Source organism: Montipora capricornis, chromosome 13, assembly GCF_036669925.1.
Source record: "Montipora capricornis isolate CH-2021 chromosome 13, ASM3666992v2, whole genome shotgun sequence".
Classification (NCBI taxonomy): domain Eukaryota; kingdom Metazoa; phylum Cnidaria; class Anthozoa; order Scleractinia; family Acroporidae; genus Montipora; species Montipora capricornis.
Window position 1 is genome coordinate 48,794,309 of NC_090895.1, and position 16,600 is coordinate 48,810,908.

The following is a 16,600-nucleotide window of genomic DNA, read 5'->3' on the forward strand; positions in this document are numbered from 1 at the left end:
TCAGATTCATCACCGGATTGGACGTCAAAGGCACCATCGCCGATACTGTCTTCGTCAGATTCATCACCGGCACCATCGCCGATACTATCTTCGTCAGATTCATCACCGGATTGGACGTCAAAGGCACCATCGCCGATACTGTCTTCGTCAAATTCATCACCGGATTGAACGTCAAAGGCACCATCGCCGATACTGTCTTCGTCAAATTTATCACCGGATTGAACGTCAAAGGCACCATCGCGATTGCTTCCCATGTTATCAGAACTACTCACACAAGGATAACCACTCGCACAAGACTAGAATTCGTAGGATATATATTATAACCCAAAAGCGTCTGTATGAAAACTGAACGCTGTTACCCCACTTATATACAAACCCACACTCCGACACACGACGTCACTTCCTACGTATTCCTGTACGGAAACTACGCTTATTGTGGTGACGTAACGCCGTGATACGTTTTGTGTGCAATCATTTACGAAATTAGACTCTACAATTTCAAACGCTGACGTTTGCGGATGACAATATTACCCCTCCTTTTTAAAATATTCACTCTAAGTGAAACCCAAATGATGCGAACCGATTTTTTGAGTCATTGTTTTTCTATAGACTCGTTCAATGCCGTAATAAAAAATATATATATCATCATTTCCTGAAAAAAAAAAAAGAAACGTGACCCGTTTTGAGCTCGCATAAAAGAGACGATATCACTCGTCTAATGCCATAACATGCCGTGGCGAAAAGCCGTGCGAATTATTGACTACTCCTTGGAAAATTTTATCGACGTTTCGTTCGCAGGTCCTACGATTTTGTTACTGTTAACTGTTTGTCTCCTTTACGGCGGACCCAGGCAATTATCCGAAATCCTCGAACAAGAAGTCTTTACAAGGTATGCGACTTGATTTATTCCTCGATCGATGCGGAGACACCTTGGACGGTTTCCTGTTTCACTTGGGTGTCGCAAGTACCGTAACACTTGTTTTCATGTGGATTACGTGGTTTACTCAATGACGAACGATGAAATTTATTGTTAATTTTTGCTGTTTCTGTTTGCTCGTCTATTTTCCGCAACGAGTGCAACGGTACGATCCGTTAAGTTTCAGTCTCATTTCTTTAGTGTGGCTATGCATGTACATTATTGCATGTCATTTACCCGATTCTTTGAGGCATTACGCCGAAAAAATGGTCAATGATGGATTTGCTTATTTTACTGTGTTTTGTGTAGTTGTTACATTTATGGTCAAGTATCCAGACAATCGATGACGAATTTTCTCGGATTTGTTGGAGTCGGTTGTGTGATCATATTTCTTTATTGTCATATACAACGGGTGCAGTGGAACGTGGACCAACACCGTTTGTTTGGTATGGTCGTTCTTTCACGCCATTATGCTCTATTTCCCCGAACCGTGGAAGCATCGCATCGAAAGAATATTCAACGCTGGATTTGCGTGTTTTACTGTGTTTTGTATAATGTTTCAACTGTACTATGAAGCACTACGCTAAAGTGTATGTCACCAAGGAACAATACCGCGAACCGAGAAAGAATGTCTATTGTAAAGAGCACCCAACTGAAGCCCTGCATTTGGAAAACAAATGCGAGGTGCAAGTCAAGTGCAGCGAATGTGAACTTTTAATTGACTCTGAGTGACTTTGTTTATGTTCTTTGATTTTCAGATTTCATTTTGATTTTTTTTTTTTTGGGGGGGCCGTCATCGAAGTACTCGGGAACAACAAATCATGTACGTTTTTTTGTTTTGTTTTGTGGAACCGTCATAAGTATTAAAAACGCTACTCGTACGTTGTATGTAATTACCGTGTCGTTGTTGTTTTTATTGTGGATTTGGACTTGCAACGAACACCGCATCCCGTTAATTAACCCTTTCACTTCTTATAAAATACTATCAAATTTGGACTTGCAACGAGCATGCTTCAAGTGGTTTGTGAGTGTAATCGCTGCGTTTAACGCACGCTGTAGGCCACGCCTATAAAACAAGCGATGTACGTTCGATTGCTTCGAATAAAGACAGGGTGCATTTCATTGCATGCGTGCACCAATTACGAGACCACTTTCTCAGACTATTTACCGTTCTGAAATGAGACGGTAATAGTCGTCGATGGTTTTGCGAAAGTCTAATACCCTCGCACGTCTGCACACACGGTTAACACCCACATCGAGTACATAAGTCTCAGATGGTCGTGACATTTTTATTGTCAATATTTCACACGGTCGCGCTTCGACAAAATAACGACTCGTAACGTTCTATATCAACAATTCTATCGATCCTGTTGTGAGCGTCTCTCTCTTTGCTTTGTAGCCATTTATATTTGCAATTCTCTGCCTAATTGTTCTCCTAATTTTCCAATCACCTCATCCTTTGGTTCTTCGGTCTTCACCTCTTTGCAGATGTCCTCAAAGTAACCATGCTGTACAGTTCCTCGTAACATGTCGATCTCGACTTGGCACCTCTCCACAGCACGTACGTCTTCCCGTACAGATGTGATTTTTTGACCGATCCTGTTCATGACACAGTCTGTGTACACAGGACAGGTGTCGTATTCGAGTAAGGCCTCGCCTATCTCCCGGTCTTTCGCTTTAAGATCTTGCAATCGTTCGGAGAACCAACGTCTCACCAAAGTCAGATCTTGGATGACATCGTCCAAAGCAGCTTGGCCGTTTTGCAAATCGCGAATTATTTGGCTAACCTCGCCAGCTCTGCGCTTACAAATAAGCATGTCTCCCGTAAAGCGCCTATTCGTTCCAAGGAAACGAATGTAGTCGTCGGTATAGCTTTGCATCGTGGCTTGTTGTTATATCTTGTGATTATCGCGACTAATCACTACACCGAAAGGGCCTCGAAATCCATTTTTGTAGAAACCGGAGAGAAAATCTAGTGGTTTTTACGAGGTGCGTCATTTGTAAAATCGCTTGGTATCCAAGCTTAATTATACGTCGAGCAAATAATAGATTTTCGTCGATTCTTCTGTATGTAAAACCGAAGTAATCGGTATTGTAAATTTGTCGAAACTAGCAGGTTAGCGTGGCTCAGTGGTTATGACGCTAGCCTTAAAATTCAGAGATCCAGAGATTCTGGGTTCAAGACCCCCCTTCGCTCCTCGTCGAATTTAGATCGTGGTAGTTCCCGATTCGACTTCCCAGCTGCACTTGTAAACGACCGACTGGTTTGCCTCGGACTAGTTGGGATTCTTGTTCTTCTGTTCTGTCATTTCGTCGTGTTTCGTTGGCCATGAAAAGCCCCTACGGGGAGTGGTCGATTAAGTATATATTGTATCGTATAGACCAAACGCCGATTCTAATTGTAAAGCTTTTTGTTTTATTTTTTACATCAAGAATAAAAACCACAAAAAACAAAACACAGCATGTTCTGCATCTCAGACGTATCACGAGATAAAATGAAGAGTTTCTAACTTCAGTGTCTTCGAGACCACACAACTTCCCTCACTTGCCGCCTAATCTGTTCCGTAACCGCTGTTCCATTCTCGGGTCATCACACACAGTTAAGAAGGCTGCATGATACGCGATGATTTCCCAATACGGTCCAAAGCGGTATTCAAACCATTTTAGTAAGGTTAGCATACTCCAGTCGTCTTCTATAGAATCCCAGAGCTCCAAGAGATGATCATACTGGGTGCGAAGTTCCGAAGCTAATTTCGGGTAGTCAGCATTTCTGGCATCGCATACAGTCGTGTTGCTGTAGATAAGCCGAAAATAACGCTCGGTGAACTCGTAACGCTTCGTGTTGTCGTGTTCATTCTTCCAACGCCGATAGAACCATTTGGCATCGTCGTCAAGTCCTATTTCCATAGAAATGGACTCTTCCATGTCTTTGCTTTCGTACGTCATGTTTTCACCGTAATCTTCGAACCACTTACAGGTATAGACTTACTTGCGTGTGACAATCTAATATCATCGCGTGTACCTTTAAATCTTAAAAGCAGGTTCTCTGCAAAACAAATTTAGAATAGTGTTTTTTTCATTCGTCGTATTGTGTACTTAAATCTAGCTCTTTTTTTTTACTACCTATGGAAATACTCAAAAATAGTTCAGCGCGGATAATTCGTTGAAATGGTTAATCGGTTCTTGATTAAGCTTTAAACTACAATAAAATATCTATTTACTAAATGCGTGATACGATGAAAACGAAAAGTTTCTGTCTCCAGCGTCTTCGAGACCATACAACTTTCCTTACTCGCCGCTTAATTCGTCCTGGAACTGCCGTTCCATTGCCGGGTCAGCACACGCACTCAAGAAGGCCGCATGGTATACGACGAATTCCCAATGCGGTTCGAAGTGTCGTTTAAACCAGGGTATTATGGTCAAAATGTCCCATTCGTCGTCTATAGAGTTCCAGAGCTTTAAGAGACAGCAATACTTGCTGTGCAAATTCGAACTTAATTCAGGATACTCGTCATATCTGTCATTCCACAGACTCGTGTTTCTGTCGACAAACTGAAAATAACGGTAGGTGAACCCATAACGCCTTTCTATGTCGTGTTGATTTTTCCAACGCCGGTGGAACCGTTTGGTAGTGGCACCGAGTCCTACTTCATCAGAAATAGACTCTTCCATCTCTTTGCTTTCGTGCATCGTGTCTTTGCCGTAATCTTCGAACCACGCACAGGTATAGACTTACTTGCGTGCGACGATCTAATATCGTCGTGTTTAAATTTCAGAAGCAGGTTCTCCAAAAAAGATTTTGGGTAGTGTTTTCATTCGTTGTATCGTGTACACAAATTTGGTTCGTTTTTTACTAGCCATCTTGTCGTTTGAGTTTCTCGAACTCGTCAGGCTCATTTTATTAGCCAGAGAGATACGTTCTTGACGTCAACGAACAAAAACAAACATAGATGTCATGTTCGATTTTTCTTTTTTGGAAATGGTATTTGTTTTCGCATGATGACGCAGTAGTTAAAAAAAATAGATGATGTCCATACGCTAACGGATATTCACGTGAGCTGACGTCACTCATTCGAGTTTGACTAGAACGTAAAATTACGGCAATTATCTCACGATCGGATCTTCAATAGCAAATTATCTCGTAACATTACGTTGCATACCTTCGAAGGTCCTTTATATTATAAAACGCTGCTAAACACTGTATGCAATATAGAACCTCAGTCAAAGCCAGTAGTATCACCATGGGTCGCAGGAAATTTCAAGCTAGGAGTAAAAAGAGATCCGACCGAACGAAACAGCAGCACCGAGACCTCACGGTCAAGAAACCAACCCAACTCGTGGTGAAAATACCGTTGGACCTTTTACCACAGGACACTCAACAGCGATTGCGACGACAAACTCAAAACTCGGATGGTTCTGTGAGCTGCCAAACAAGATTTGAAAAAAAAAGAGAAACGAGAAGAGGCGACAAGGAATTTAGACGAATGAACAAATATCCATCAATGTGATTCGGGGTTCAAATTATACGTCATCATGCGGGAACGGAGGACAATTTATGTAACTAGAGAAAAAATCCCAAATCTAACTAGCTGGTTGTGTTAACCGAGAAACACTTCTCGAAATACATCGTCGACAAGTATAATAACTCGAAGGTTTGTGCACTGGACGGGTGAAGTTTTAACAAAAATGTCTTTTCGCGAATTCTATTAAAATGTTATAACAGAATGTATTTTTGCTCTGATCACTGGATTCGATTCGCGCTTCCCACAAGTTAGGATAGGACCCTTGAGAACGACCTTATGCAGACTGGGTACGAGCAGGCGAGTGGGTGTGGACAGCACAAGGCGCGAGAAAAATATACATTGTCCAACTGATGAATGCATCGTGCTTTTTTTAAATGGTTCACACTCAAACTCCAAGAGCATTCGTTCAGAGCTGGATAGTCCGTTTTGATGTGAATGTTTGTGTCTGGTCGCTGTTCCAGGTTGCATCGATCGATCGATTCTCGAGAAAATTCGCAATGGGCCAGACTGATTATAATGTCACGGACCACGGCATAAGACTCAAACAGGCTACCGTTCAATGAACGAACGTTGGACCATTTTAACTGAATCACAAACGAGGTTGGCTGTAGAACTGAACGAGTTTGTTTGTTTTGGGTGTAAGAAAACAAAAATGTGAAACTGCTAGTTTCGTTTATTTGTTTTCGTAAAACTTAACATTCAATAATTCCTTGTTTATGCATGTCTTGTCACTAACACAACACGCTTTTTCGATGGATATACGAATGCCACCGAGTGATTTCTTGAGTGTAATATTTCAAATAGGATAAGGATACGAATTTCAATAAATTCTTAATGAATAAGGGATTGATGCGTTTTGGTGTGTTTTAAAAAGAGGCATCCTGTTTAAGGCCTTTCTACACAAATGTCGAAGACATGAAACTTCTTTGTATAAAGGACTCAACAAGAAAAACATCTGTCCCATCATCGTTCTTGATTGCCCATTTGCTCGTTGAGCCAATTCAGATGACATCATATAACAAACGATCATTTTAACCGCACAATCGAATCTTGGAGTTTTCAGAGATCCTTGTCCGTCCAGATGAAGCAAGCCTTCGCTGCAAATTGTTCTTATATTCGTGATTCCCTTATTCGTGACCAATGTCACGGTGAATAAATGTTTTGGATCCCAACTGTCGCGAACTAAGAATTTCCCAACAGCCTGGTCTCGAAGCAGAAAATTGGCTCGAGCAGCAGTGATCGCTCCCAAATAAAATCCGCTCTGTTGCAATGCTCTTAAGACCGAATTCAAACCGGCTTTCTTGTCCATTACCAACGAGTTCGGTAGTTATTTTCTTCGTATCACTTTGCGAAAGAAAATGATCCCTTTGTGATCTCTTTGTTTCTTGAAAATACTTACACGATGCGATCCTTTTTTTTAAGTTGCTCTCTTTTGCGTACTCGTAAATTTTCAGAGAAATCGCGCGATATCTAATAATCTTTTCCTCGAGAAACCGGAAGTCGATAGCATTGTTTATTTTGCGTGATTGACTGTCGCGAGAAGGATTTCGTCAACCCTTTCACTCGTGCAAAGTTTCCAGTTGACGAGTAAAATCATCCCATCACTCTTGGTAGCGAGAGGATTAAAGGGACATGTTTTTTGAGTGAATCTAGTTGTTGTTATTAACCCTTTCACCTCCGCGAGTCTTTTCGTTGACGTGTAACTCGGTGGCCTTTACAAGAGTGAAAAGGTTAAATTAAACAATCTAAAAATTCGACGATTTGAACACCGACCTGCTCGTCGTACCATTATAATTCGATGAATTAAAGCACGTTGAACTAACGTTCTTCTTTTCAAAGTCTCTTTATTAATGACAGACACTGCAATTTAAAAAAGCAACATTTTTTATCGAACCGAAGTCGTTGTCTTATTTGTAAATAAATTCCAAGTTCACACCGGCAATCTATCTAATCCGCTTTCGTTCCCATTTGGCGACCCGGCAGGGAACTGCATCCAAAAAGAACAAATGGCCATTAAATTCCCATTCACTCAATATTGTGGTCACCTTTTTGTAACTAAAAGGCCATTTACCTTCCACGCTGTCTCTACGAGAATTTATTATTTTGAACGAAATTACCGCCCCCACGATATTGTACAATTCACAATATGCAAGGGTGTCTTTTGAAAACAAATCGTCATCGAACCCCACGCCTGCTAAACGTCCGACGGCGTTCCTGATGCACAAATTCACGTTTTTGACAAACTCTTTGACAGGCTTTTTTCGCCCATTCATTGGATTAAATTTTTTGATGCTTCTACCATCGTTCGTTACGCCTTGGATTATAACTGCAGACGATTGCAGATCAAACTTAGCATCGCCTCGTTGGCGGTTTACATCAAACAAGAAAACCGTGCGCCATTTTTCCAATAGTGCATTTGTTTCTACCAAAGAAGCAGGCAGTTCTCCTCTCTTTGATTTGGGAACCAAATGAGCGGGAAAGTCTCTCGGATCAAATATATGCTTACCACGTCTACATACAAAACACTGTAACGAAGAGATCTTTCTTTGAGCCGTTTCAAACTCTTCAACAGTGCGGCATTCGGTCGGTAACTTGAAGTATTTCCTGAGACAAGAGTCGTGTGCGTTCTGTCTGCAACACCTAAATTCGACCAATTGGTCATCGGCACTCGTTTGCGCTTCCAAACAGATACAGCAAACTCGATTTTCGTCGAGTAGTTTAACTTTCTTGTTCGGCGGCTGATCGTAAGTGGCTGAGTATTCGGTGGTTGCAATCCAGGTCACACACGCCTCGAGTTTGGCACCGCAATTGCGACAATCCGCCACGTAATCATCGAAGAAACACAAATGATGAAATTTCGTTCCACAACACAATCTGCGATAAACCGGGAAGTTACTGTGTACGTCGGAGTTTGATAATTTTTTTTCACAAGAAAAACATTGGTCTTTCTCTTGGTCTTTGTTCATGGCGAATCGATAGTTTCCCACCTTTCAGCGCATACAAAAATGGTCTGAGAGAATCGAGGCTGGAGTGACACGATTTATAACAATTTATTTTTCTGATAATTACAGTGTTAAATTCACATTGTCTCAGATTGCATAATTCGATGGGTGACATAATTACGTAACCAAACTTTAACCTTTAAAGGGTATAACCACAGTACATTTGATTTTTTTTATCGTTTATCGAATCGAGAACTACTAAGATCCGACTGGCCAAACATTACAAGTTTAATCTTGATATTTTTACAAGAGTTTTTTTATGGATTATTTGGAACGGGGTCGGGAAAATTCCAATATACCGGAAACTACCCCCTTCTTAGTTTCATCGCCTAGGCGATCGACAGCAAATTAGGTCATTTCTTTGTAAGCTTCGTCCAAAATGGACAATGCCTCTTCTCTCGGCAACAGTTTTTCGATGGCTTCGTCGAAACAGTTAGGAATATCTTTTTCCAATTCCAGCCCTCTTTCCAGGTGATAAGTTCCCAAAAGTCGTGTCACTTTCGAAAAAAGTGTCCGTAGAGTCGTATGCGCAAGCTCCATTCGGCTTTCTGGTTCGTGGATGGTAACGGCTATCAGTTCTAAGAACAGGTTTTCCTGTGGTTCGTCCTTCCACCAAGCGACGTTCACCGTCAACTCCTGGCCAGATTCCATTATGACTTTGGGATACGGTTGTCCCCTGAAAGTCAAGCACCCATACACCCGCCCAGCTTACAATATAGGTCCCTCCAAATATGCGAGAGCATTACGAAAGTCGTGATAACAAACTCGTTTGACCGTTTCGTTTGTCGCCTCTCGTTCTCGTTCCGAGTGTACTCTCTTCATTTTTGTAGGGGTAAGGTTTGCGTTTTCTTGCGTTTGCTCACAACAGATTGTAACGACCTAAACAAACGCTCCGATATTTATATGGTCTTTTCTCCATCTTTTATGGGTGTCTTACGTCATTCCAACGATGATGCAACGTCATCGAAAAGCCCGAACCCCGACGCCCCGCAAACTTCACATGACATCACATCTGACTGGGTGTCGGCGATGGTTTGTCGTAAGTGCGTAATTTTGGCGAATGCCTTACATCCAACGACATAACATTACGGCACGTTTCGTGTGACGCATTTTCGATTCACTTTCGTCATTCGACGCGTAGAGAAATGTATAAATTCGGCGATCCATTTTTCGAACATCGACAAACGATCCAATGCTTTAAACAACTTCCAGGTTCGTTCTATTCAAACGCAAGCAAGTTCACAAGATACAAAGAAAAAATGCCAAACATTAGAATCACTCCTAAAAAGCGCGAACAGAGGCGAAAAAGTGATGGCTTGAGTAAATCAAAAAAACTCACCCAGAAAAAAGAGCTCGAGCAAACAGAAATTGAAATTTTGAGAGCAGAGAACGCAAGACTTACGGAGAGATGCCTACTTTTGACGGAAAGAACAACCAGGTTGTGTGAAGATTATTTGCGATGCATCGAAGATCATGCGAAAACATTAGAACAGTTGAAAGCGCTGCAAAAACTGGTTCATCGCAAATATCAGAGGGTCGAAATCATCGCATTACCAGATTAATAAGAATATGGAAAGGGAACACCGGACTGTCGAGTGATGTTCAAGACGAACTCGGTCGCGATTGCACACAAGATTTCCAGAGGCAAAGACGCGAAATGTAAAAAAAAAAAAAAGAAAGAACGTTGATCTATTTTGAGATACAATTCATCAGAGAACACTTGAGTCGAGTGATTCACGAATATGACTAAAACAAATAAAAATGACAACCTGTCATTTTGGGATTTTTGGGTGTAGATAAATATTTGATATTATTTACGTTGTAAGTCTTAAATTAAGGGATCTAGAAATAAACGTGTCTCGTATCCTTTACACTCAAGTTTCAATTCACGAGTCTCGGTAATTTTAAACACGAACACATTCAGGTTTCGGGGTAGTACCAGCGCGCTCTTACGACGAACCAGAATGCAAAAAAAAAAAACCCCAGTGCCCAATCTCGTGTTCCTATTTTTTCGGTTGAGACTTTTGTACCAAATCAGACAGGCGAACGAGATTGTCAGTTTTTGTCCAAGCCTTTCCTTGTAACATTTCCGAGACCTCGGCAAAAAACGGTTGTTTCATTCTTTTCTTTCCAATGTCATTTCGCTTTCTGATACCGACTGTTTTGCCCAATGTTACGTGCAATGTTTGCTCAGAGTTTTCAGAGCGGAATTGACTGTTCGTCGGGAGCAATACTGGCGGGGTGTCACACGGGAGGTCTCCCCCCCCCTCCCTCCTCTCTCTCTCTCTCTCTCTCTCTCTCTCTCTCTCTCTCTCTCTCTCTCACGACCCTTCTTGTTCATAATCCAGTGGAGGCATAAAAAAGAACCAACACACTTGTCGCTAAGTTGTGTATCATGGTTGCGAAAGTTAAAAAGGGACCACAATAATCGGCGCAAGCTGTCGTGGTGCTCTGTCGGTTTGACTGGCAAAGCCAAACGAATGATACAGGTCACTTCGAATGGCACCAAGCAAAATAACACCGAACATCAGATTTATTGTTTTTTTTTGTTTGCGCGTTAATATTGACAACCGAACTACGACCACGTTTTATCGTAGTCACTACAATAAAATTTACAGTCAATGCCGTCATACAAATGATTACAATTACATTCTTCGTCAAAATTACACTCATCTAGTCAACAAATTGCTAACTTCGTCCCGATACTCTCTGCTGAGTCCACAACATTCAATGATTTTTTTTCGGAAACGTCTAGTATCTGTCTCAAGAAAATCTTCCGCAGCCAGTCGAGGGTTCAATATCTCTTGAATGTTGCGAAGATAGTCGAACAATCGCTTGAGCCGCCGTCCATTCTTTGCCAACTGATCAGAACGAAGGCTTCCGTTTATGTCTTGAAAACCGACGCTGATGTGATCCTCGATCGATTCCTTGCATTTCGTATCCCAAGCCTCCAGTTCATAATCGAGTTCCTCTCTTGCCTCTGGCCAAACAGTGAAAAAACAGCGTATGGCACTTCGCTTTTCACCACAATCCGGAAAGGCACCACAATCGCACAGAGCTTCCATCTCGGCAACGTTTAGTTATTGAAATTGTTCCGGTCCTGTGAATGATTATATTGCTTTTATGTCACGAGTCGTTCACTACGACATCGACACAAGACGTCATATACATGCTTTATGCGTACCGAAGTTCTTCATGACTCGAATCGCACCCCATTACGTAAACGCCCAAAATACGCTGTATCACGAAACGAGTTTCAGATGTCTATGACCGAGTACATGACGACAATTACGTTATATTACCGATTACGATGTAACTCGATGTAATCGGGGAATTTTTCTTTTTTTTTGGGGGGGGGGGGGGGGTTTCCCGGATGACGTAACTTTTTTTTTATTACGTCCTGTTTCGCATTTTTCTCCGTTCGTCATTATATTTATATATAGTTTGCACGAGAAAGGGTATATAGTAAGTCTCTTCTTCTCGCCGAAGCACCAGTCTATCCAGTGTTATCTCTCGAGTTCTGGTTTTGCAAACATGTCGTATTTTGTGGGTGATGTCGAATTCAAAAGTGGAAAATTGGATGATTGTTATAAGTGCGTCAAGAGCAGTCAGATTCTTCACGATCCCATGCAATTTCCGTGTGGGCATAGGTGAGTATTCGAGTAAAGTGTTCAAGTCGTTTAAAAATGTCAAAATCGTTGAAAACGGTGTGTATGTTTTTGGGGTATCGTACAGGTGTTGCAGTGAATGTGTAGATGACATGTTCGCAGTGGAGAATGACGATTGTGGAAAGTGCCCGCGCGATCTGCAAATCATTCGACGTAAAGAAGTGTTTCCAGATGTATACGCCAAACGGGAACTGTTCGAGTTTAAGTGCTTTTGTTCAAACAAAAAGAGAGGGTGCGAATGGAAGGGTGAATACCCAAGATTTCGGGAACACTACTCCGCGTGTGCTTATGCAGATGTGAATTGCGTCTACTCCAATCATGGATGCGATGCAGTCGTACCGAAGTCCGAGTTAGCACATCACATAGAGAAAGACTGTCCGTTCAGATTGGTCGATTGCGAGCATTGTGAACTCGAACATCGAGCGAAAGACTCGTCGGATCATCTGAAAGAATGCCCCAAGATTCTCGTGGAATGTCCTCACGGTTGCAATCGAGACAAACTCTTCAGAGAATTGCTACCGGAACACGAAAAATCGTGCCCTAAAACGCCGACGGTTTGCGTTTTTAGCAATGTCGGCTGCGATTTTTGCGGTCCCAGAGAAAGTCTCGACGATCACACCGGTTCCAATGCACCTGAACATTTAATTCTTGCGGGTGATTTTATTCGAGTGGTCCTGGCACGGTTAGAGCTCCACCAAAAAACGGTAGATTCGTGTGTGGAAGCGAACAAGAAACACGAGGAACGATTGTCTGCGCAACAAACGATTGCGACATTGAATAAAAATACGTTATTCGCATCAAGAAAAAATGGTCAGGATGGAGGGGAGTCTTGGGCATCTGGAAAAAAGTCTCAAGCGCCTGAAGAAATCTGAGGTCGGTGGTGGTGACGTTAAGAAACAATTAAACTTATTCGACGAGCGGTTGTCGATAATCGGTGCAGAAATCAAGGCGATGAGGGGTTCTAGAGACCCCCTGCAATCTTCGCCATCTGGCAGTCGTGAAACGGACCGATTAGATCATCATTTAAAATTACACGAAATACAGATACAAGACCAAGCCCAGGCTATTTTCTACTTAGAAAACACTTCGTACGATGGAACCTATACTATGAAGATTGACAATGTTCGATGCAGATTTCAAGATGCAATTTCAGGAAAATATACACGGATAGAGAGTCCCCCTTTTTACACTTCGCGGAGAGGTTACCGATGTCAAATGTTTGTGTATCTAAACGGAGACGGAGAGGGTCATCGAACACATGTGTCCATATTTCTCGCGATGATGCGAGGAGATTTTGACGCCATACTTCCGTGGCCTTTCAAACAGAAAGTTACGTTCACGCTTATTGACCAAGAGAAGAACAATGATCATTCGGATACCTTCAAGCCCAGAGATAGTGATACAAGTTGGAGACGGCCCCGTAGTACAAGGAACGTAGGATCGGGAACCCCAACGTTTATCTTACACGAAAATTTGTCTTCTGGTGGATATATTCGCGATGATACGATGTTCATAAGAGCGCAAATCGACACCATTGGGTTACGCAACTTGTAAAAAGTCATGACGGATCGCGAGATTGCCTTGGACGAACTAGTGACTACGGCCAACGGTTATAGACGACGATGGTTAAGAGATAAAAACTCGTACTCGGAAACGGCGATTCAAATGGCGAAAGGTCGCGCCATCACTCGGTTTGTCGAGTGTTTGTCATTGTGTGAAGACCAAGGAGGAAACGTATCAGAAGCTTTGCGGTTTCTTCTAGATCACGTTAGCACAAGAGAAAGACCCACTGATTGGGGATTGCTGGAAGAGGGCCTGGTCTGCGACACACATGGCGTGTTGTTTCCTTAACGATCCGTCTTTCAGTGACAAAACGCCGGCGGGGAGAGTGAGCGACAAACAAAGGTATTCCGTGAGGCCTGATGGTAGTTTACGTTTCTATCCAGTACCAAAGGACATGGAGCTGGCTTTGGAGTCTGTTCTCGATCGTTACAATCGCATGTTTGAAGACTGTAGAGGCTCGTACGGAATGTCGTTGTTTCAAACGTGTGCATGACTGTTTCGTAATTTTCTCGAACTACACCAGTTTGCCGATGGGAACGGGAGGCTTTGTCACATTCTGTGTAGCTATGTCATGTCGTCTTACCAGCCATTTCCTGTATCCGTTTGCGAAGAGAAAAACTATGTCGTGACTCTCGTGTACGCGCAAGACACGGGCAACCTGGAACCACTCGTTGTCTGTCTGATTACTAGTATTTGGCGAGCATGGAAACTGTTTCTCTCTGACGTCGAGAAACGCGAGGATTAGTACGGTTTTTTCTTTTTTTTTTTAATCACTAAACAAATGTAGTTTTTTTTATGCGATGTAAGGTATGTCGAAAATAAAACAGAAAAAAAAATATATATGATGTTGGTCTGATTGCGAACCTCGCTATGGGGCCCGACCCAAACATCCTGACCCTGACTCTGAAGCCTCATATGGATACTCGAGTATGACTAAACTGTGACGAATACGATTCTTACCCCTGATGAATAGACATATTAATTGAATTGGACACGATTAAATTACGACGAGTTATTACTCACCTCCGATAATTCAGTAGCCCACCACCGAAGAAGCAAATGTCCAAGCACTGTCGTGGTGTTCCCCTTATGTACAGAAGGAGGCGAAGGAAGAGAACCGATGCGATGGGACCCCCGCAATGCCCGAGCGCTGAACGAGTTGAACCGGTTGCTCCAGTATCCACGTCTGTTTCCGGTGATAACCCGGTCTTTCCACAGTCAAAGTTATAAGGACATCATTGCTGCAATGAAGTGAAGTGAATTCTTTAGACGATCAAAGAAAAAAATCGAGTGTCTCTACAAAGTATGAAAATGGTACTACATTGAAAAAATGAATAAATGAATAGATAAACAAAAATCCACCATTCGATTGATTACCTTAACGGCTTGTGATTCAGTGTAGAAAAACAAAAAAATATGGGTTAAAGGACGCGACCTACCAAGGAAGGGGGGGGGGGGGGGGGTTTACGAAAGGGGGAATCCGCGGACCTTCACTAACGGAAAAAAAAAAACCACACGATTTCTTTATTGTCAAACTTTATTGAGATCGATACATTCATCCCGAAAGTAAACGCTTGTCCTTTTCGTTTCGTTTTTTTTTTTCTTCAAGTGTCTTTTTCTGGTACGTCTTACGCGCTGGTCATATTTAAACAACCATCGCAAGGCCTTCTCGTCTGATTCTGTGTGTGTTTCGTCACTCTCACCAAGTTCCTGATCGAATTCGTTGTAAACCATTGCTGACTCGCGGCTTTCGGTTTTGTCCACGTACGAACTCGGGAATGGGTCATTGGTGACATGGCACAAACTCCATTGTTCTAAGTATTCGTCGCTGGAAACAGACGCGTTCAAAACAAAAATTACATCCAGCGGTTTGTAGCTGTCGTAGACTGGACAACTTGTATCGGTAGATTTGTGATGAAATGAATGCAGCAATAAGATCGATTCGACAATGGACAATAGTTCCTTGTCGCAAGAGATGTTCGCTTGGCATTCGCGCCGTAATTCTTTCCACATACCCTTCAGATATTCTATACACGGTCGCACGGTGTGTAAAAACTCCATCGGTCCGTGGTGTTTCTGGTCGTAGAACGAATCTCCTCTGCGCCTGCTACATTTATATACAGCCGGTGATTCACGTATTGCGTCATTTCACGATTTTATCATACAGACGAAACAGTCTAGTGTCAGTGTCAGGAAAATGCGTCTATCAGCGCAATTCGAATCCGTAATAAAGTGCCCGACGAATGACGCCATATAGGAAAAATTTTAATACGTCGATTATCTTGGGTAAATCGTTCCAATCGCCCGAGATAATAGCACGCCTTAGTGTACGTTTTTGTCGATGGTCAATTGGGCACGAATTGAGGTAAAACCAAAATACACACAAGCGACCGACGTTTAAATCTCTTCTCGGTGTTGCATTCAACAAATCGTCGGTTGCTCGAAGGCGAATCGTGCCCCTATCTTTACATGAGCGAGCTATTTCGTCACGGTTGATCGTGGTACAAATTTGTATCGCTGTGTCGTAAAAACGAAACTTGATTACAACCAGATTCATCTCTAACGTATCTTGCGATGACATTTGAGTTGTGTTTAATGGTTCGGGCATTTCATAGAAATGACACAATCATACGAGCACGCATTTTGTTTTTTTTTTATTTTTGGAGAGAGAGAGAGAGAGAGAGAGAGAGAGAGAGAGAGACAGAGAGAGAGACAGAGAGAGAGACAGACAGAGAGACAGAGAGAGAAAAAGAGAGAAAGAGAAGGGGGGGGGGTAGGGTAGACGTTTAATAGGACGTAGCGAATATGACTAAGTTTTTTTGTAAATAAAATAACTGCGATGGTTTATGACGTCACTTGAACACTATAAAAGACTCCAGGATCCGTGGTTCGGGAAATCAAACGAGAAACAAACCGAAACTAGCTCTT

The 16,600-nt window shown here is 42.3% G+C and overlaps 3 protein-coding genes across 3 annotated transcripts; 2 read left to right on the forward strand and 1 right to left on the reverse strand.

Moving 5' to 3' along the window:
- Window positions 1-6,259: 6,259 nt before the first annotated feature.
- Window positions 6,260-6,748, reverse strand: LOC138030925 (suppressor of cytokine signaling 3-like). Its single transcript, XM_068878783.1, has one exon. It carries the CDS (start codon window positions 6,746-6,748, stop codon window positions 6,260-6,262), a length of 489 nt encoding a protein of 162 aa, XP_068734884.1.
- Window positions 6,749-11,994: 5,246 nt separating this feature from the next.
- LOC138030926 (TNF receptor-associated factor 2-like) lies at window positions 11,995-12,981 on the forward strand. The gene has a single exon (XM_068878784.1). It carries the CDS (start codon window positions 11,995-11,997, stop codon window positions 12,979-12,981), a length of 987 nt encoding a protein of 328 aa, XP_068734885.1.
- A 79-nt stretch (window positions 12,982-13,060) lies between these two features.
- On the forward strand, window positions 13,061-13,663 carry LOC138030927 (TNF receptor-associated factor 3-like). Its single transcript, XM_068878785.1, has one exon. The coding sequence runs from the start codon at window positions 13,061-13,063 to the stop codon at window positions 13,661-13,663; it is 603 nt and encodes a 200-aa protein (XP_068734886.1).
- The last annotated feature ends 2,937 nt before the right edge of the window (window positions 13,664-16,600 follow it).

Bases quoted from the DNA above. Each gene is read 5' to 3' on its own strand.
- LOC138030925 (XM_068878783.1), bottom strand. From the start codon at position 6,748: ATGGACAAGAAAGCCGGTTTGAATTCGGTCTTAAGAGCATTGCAACAG.
- LOC138030926 (XM_068878784.1), top strand. From the start codon at position 11,995: ATGTCGAATTCAAAAGTGGAAAATTGGATGATTGTTATAAGTGCGTCA.
- LOC138030927 (XM_068878785.1), top strand. From the start codon at position 13,061: ATGAGGGGTTCTAGAGACCCCCTGCAATCTTCGCCATCTGGCAGTCGT.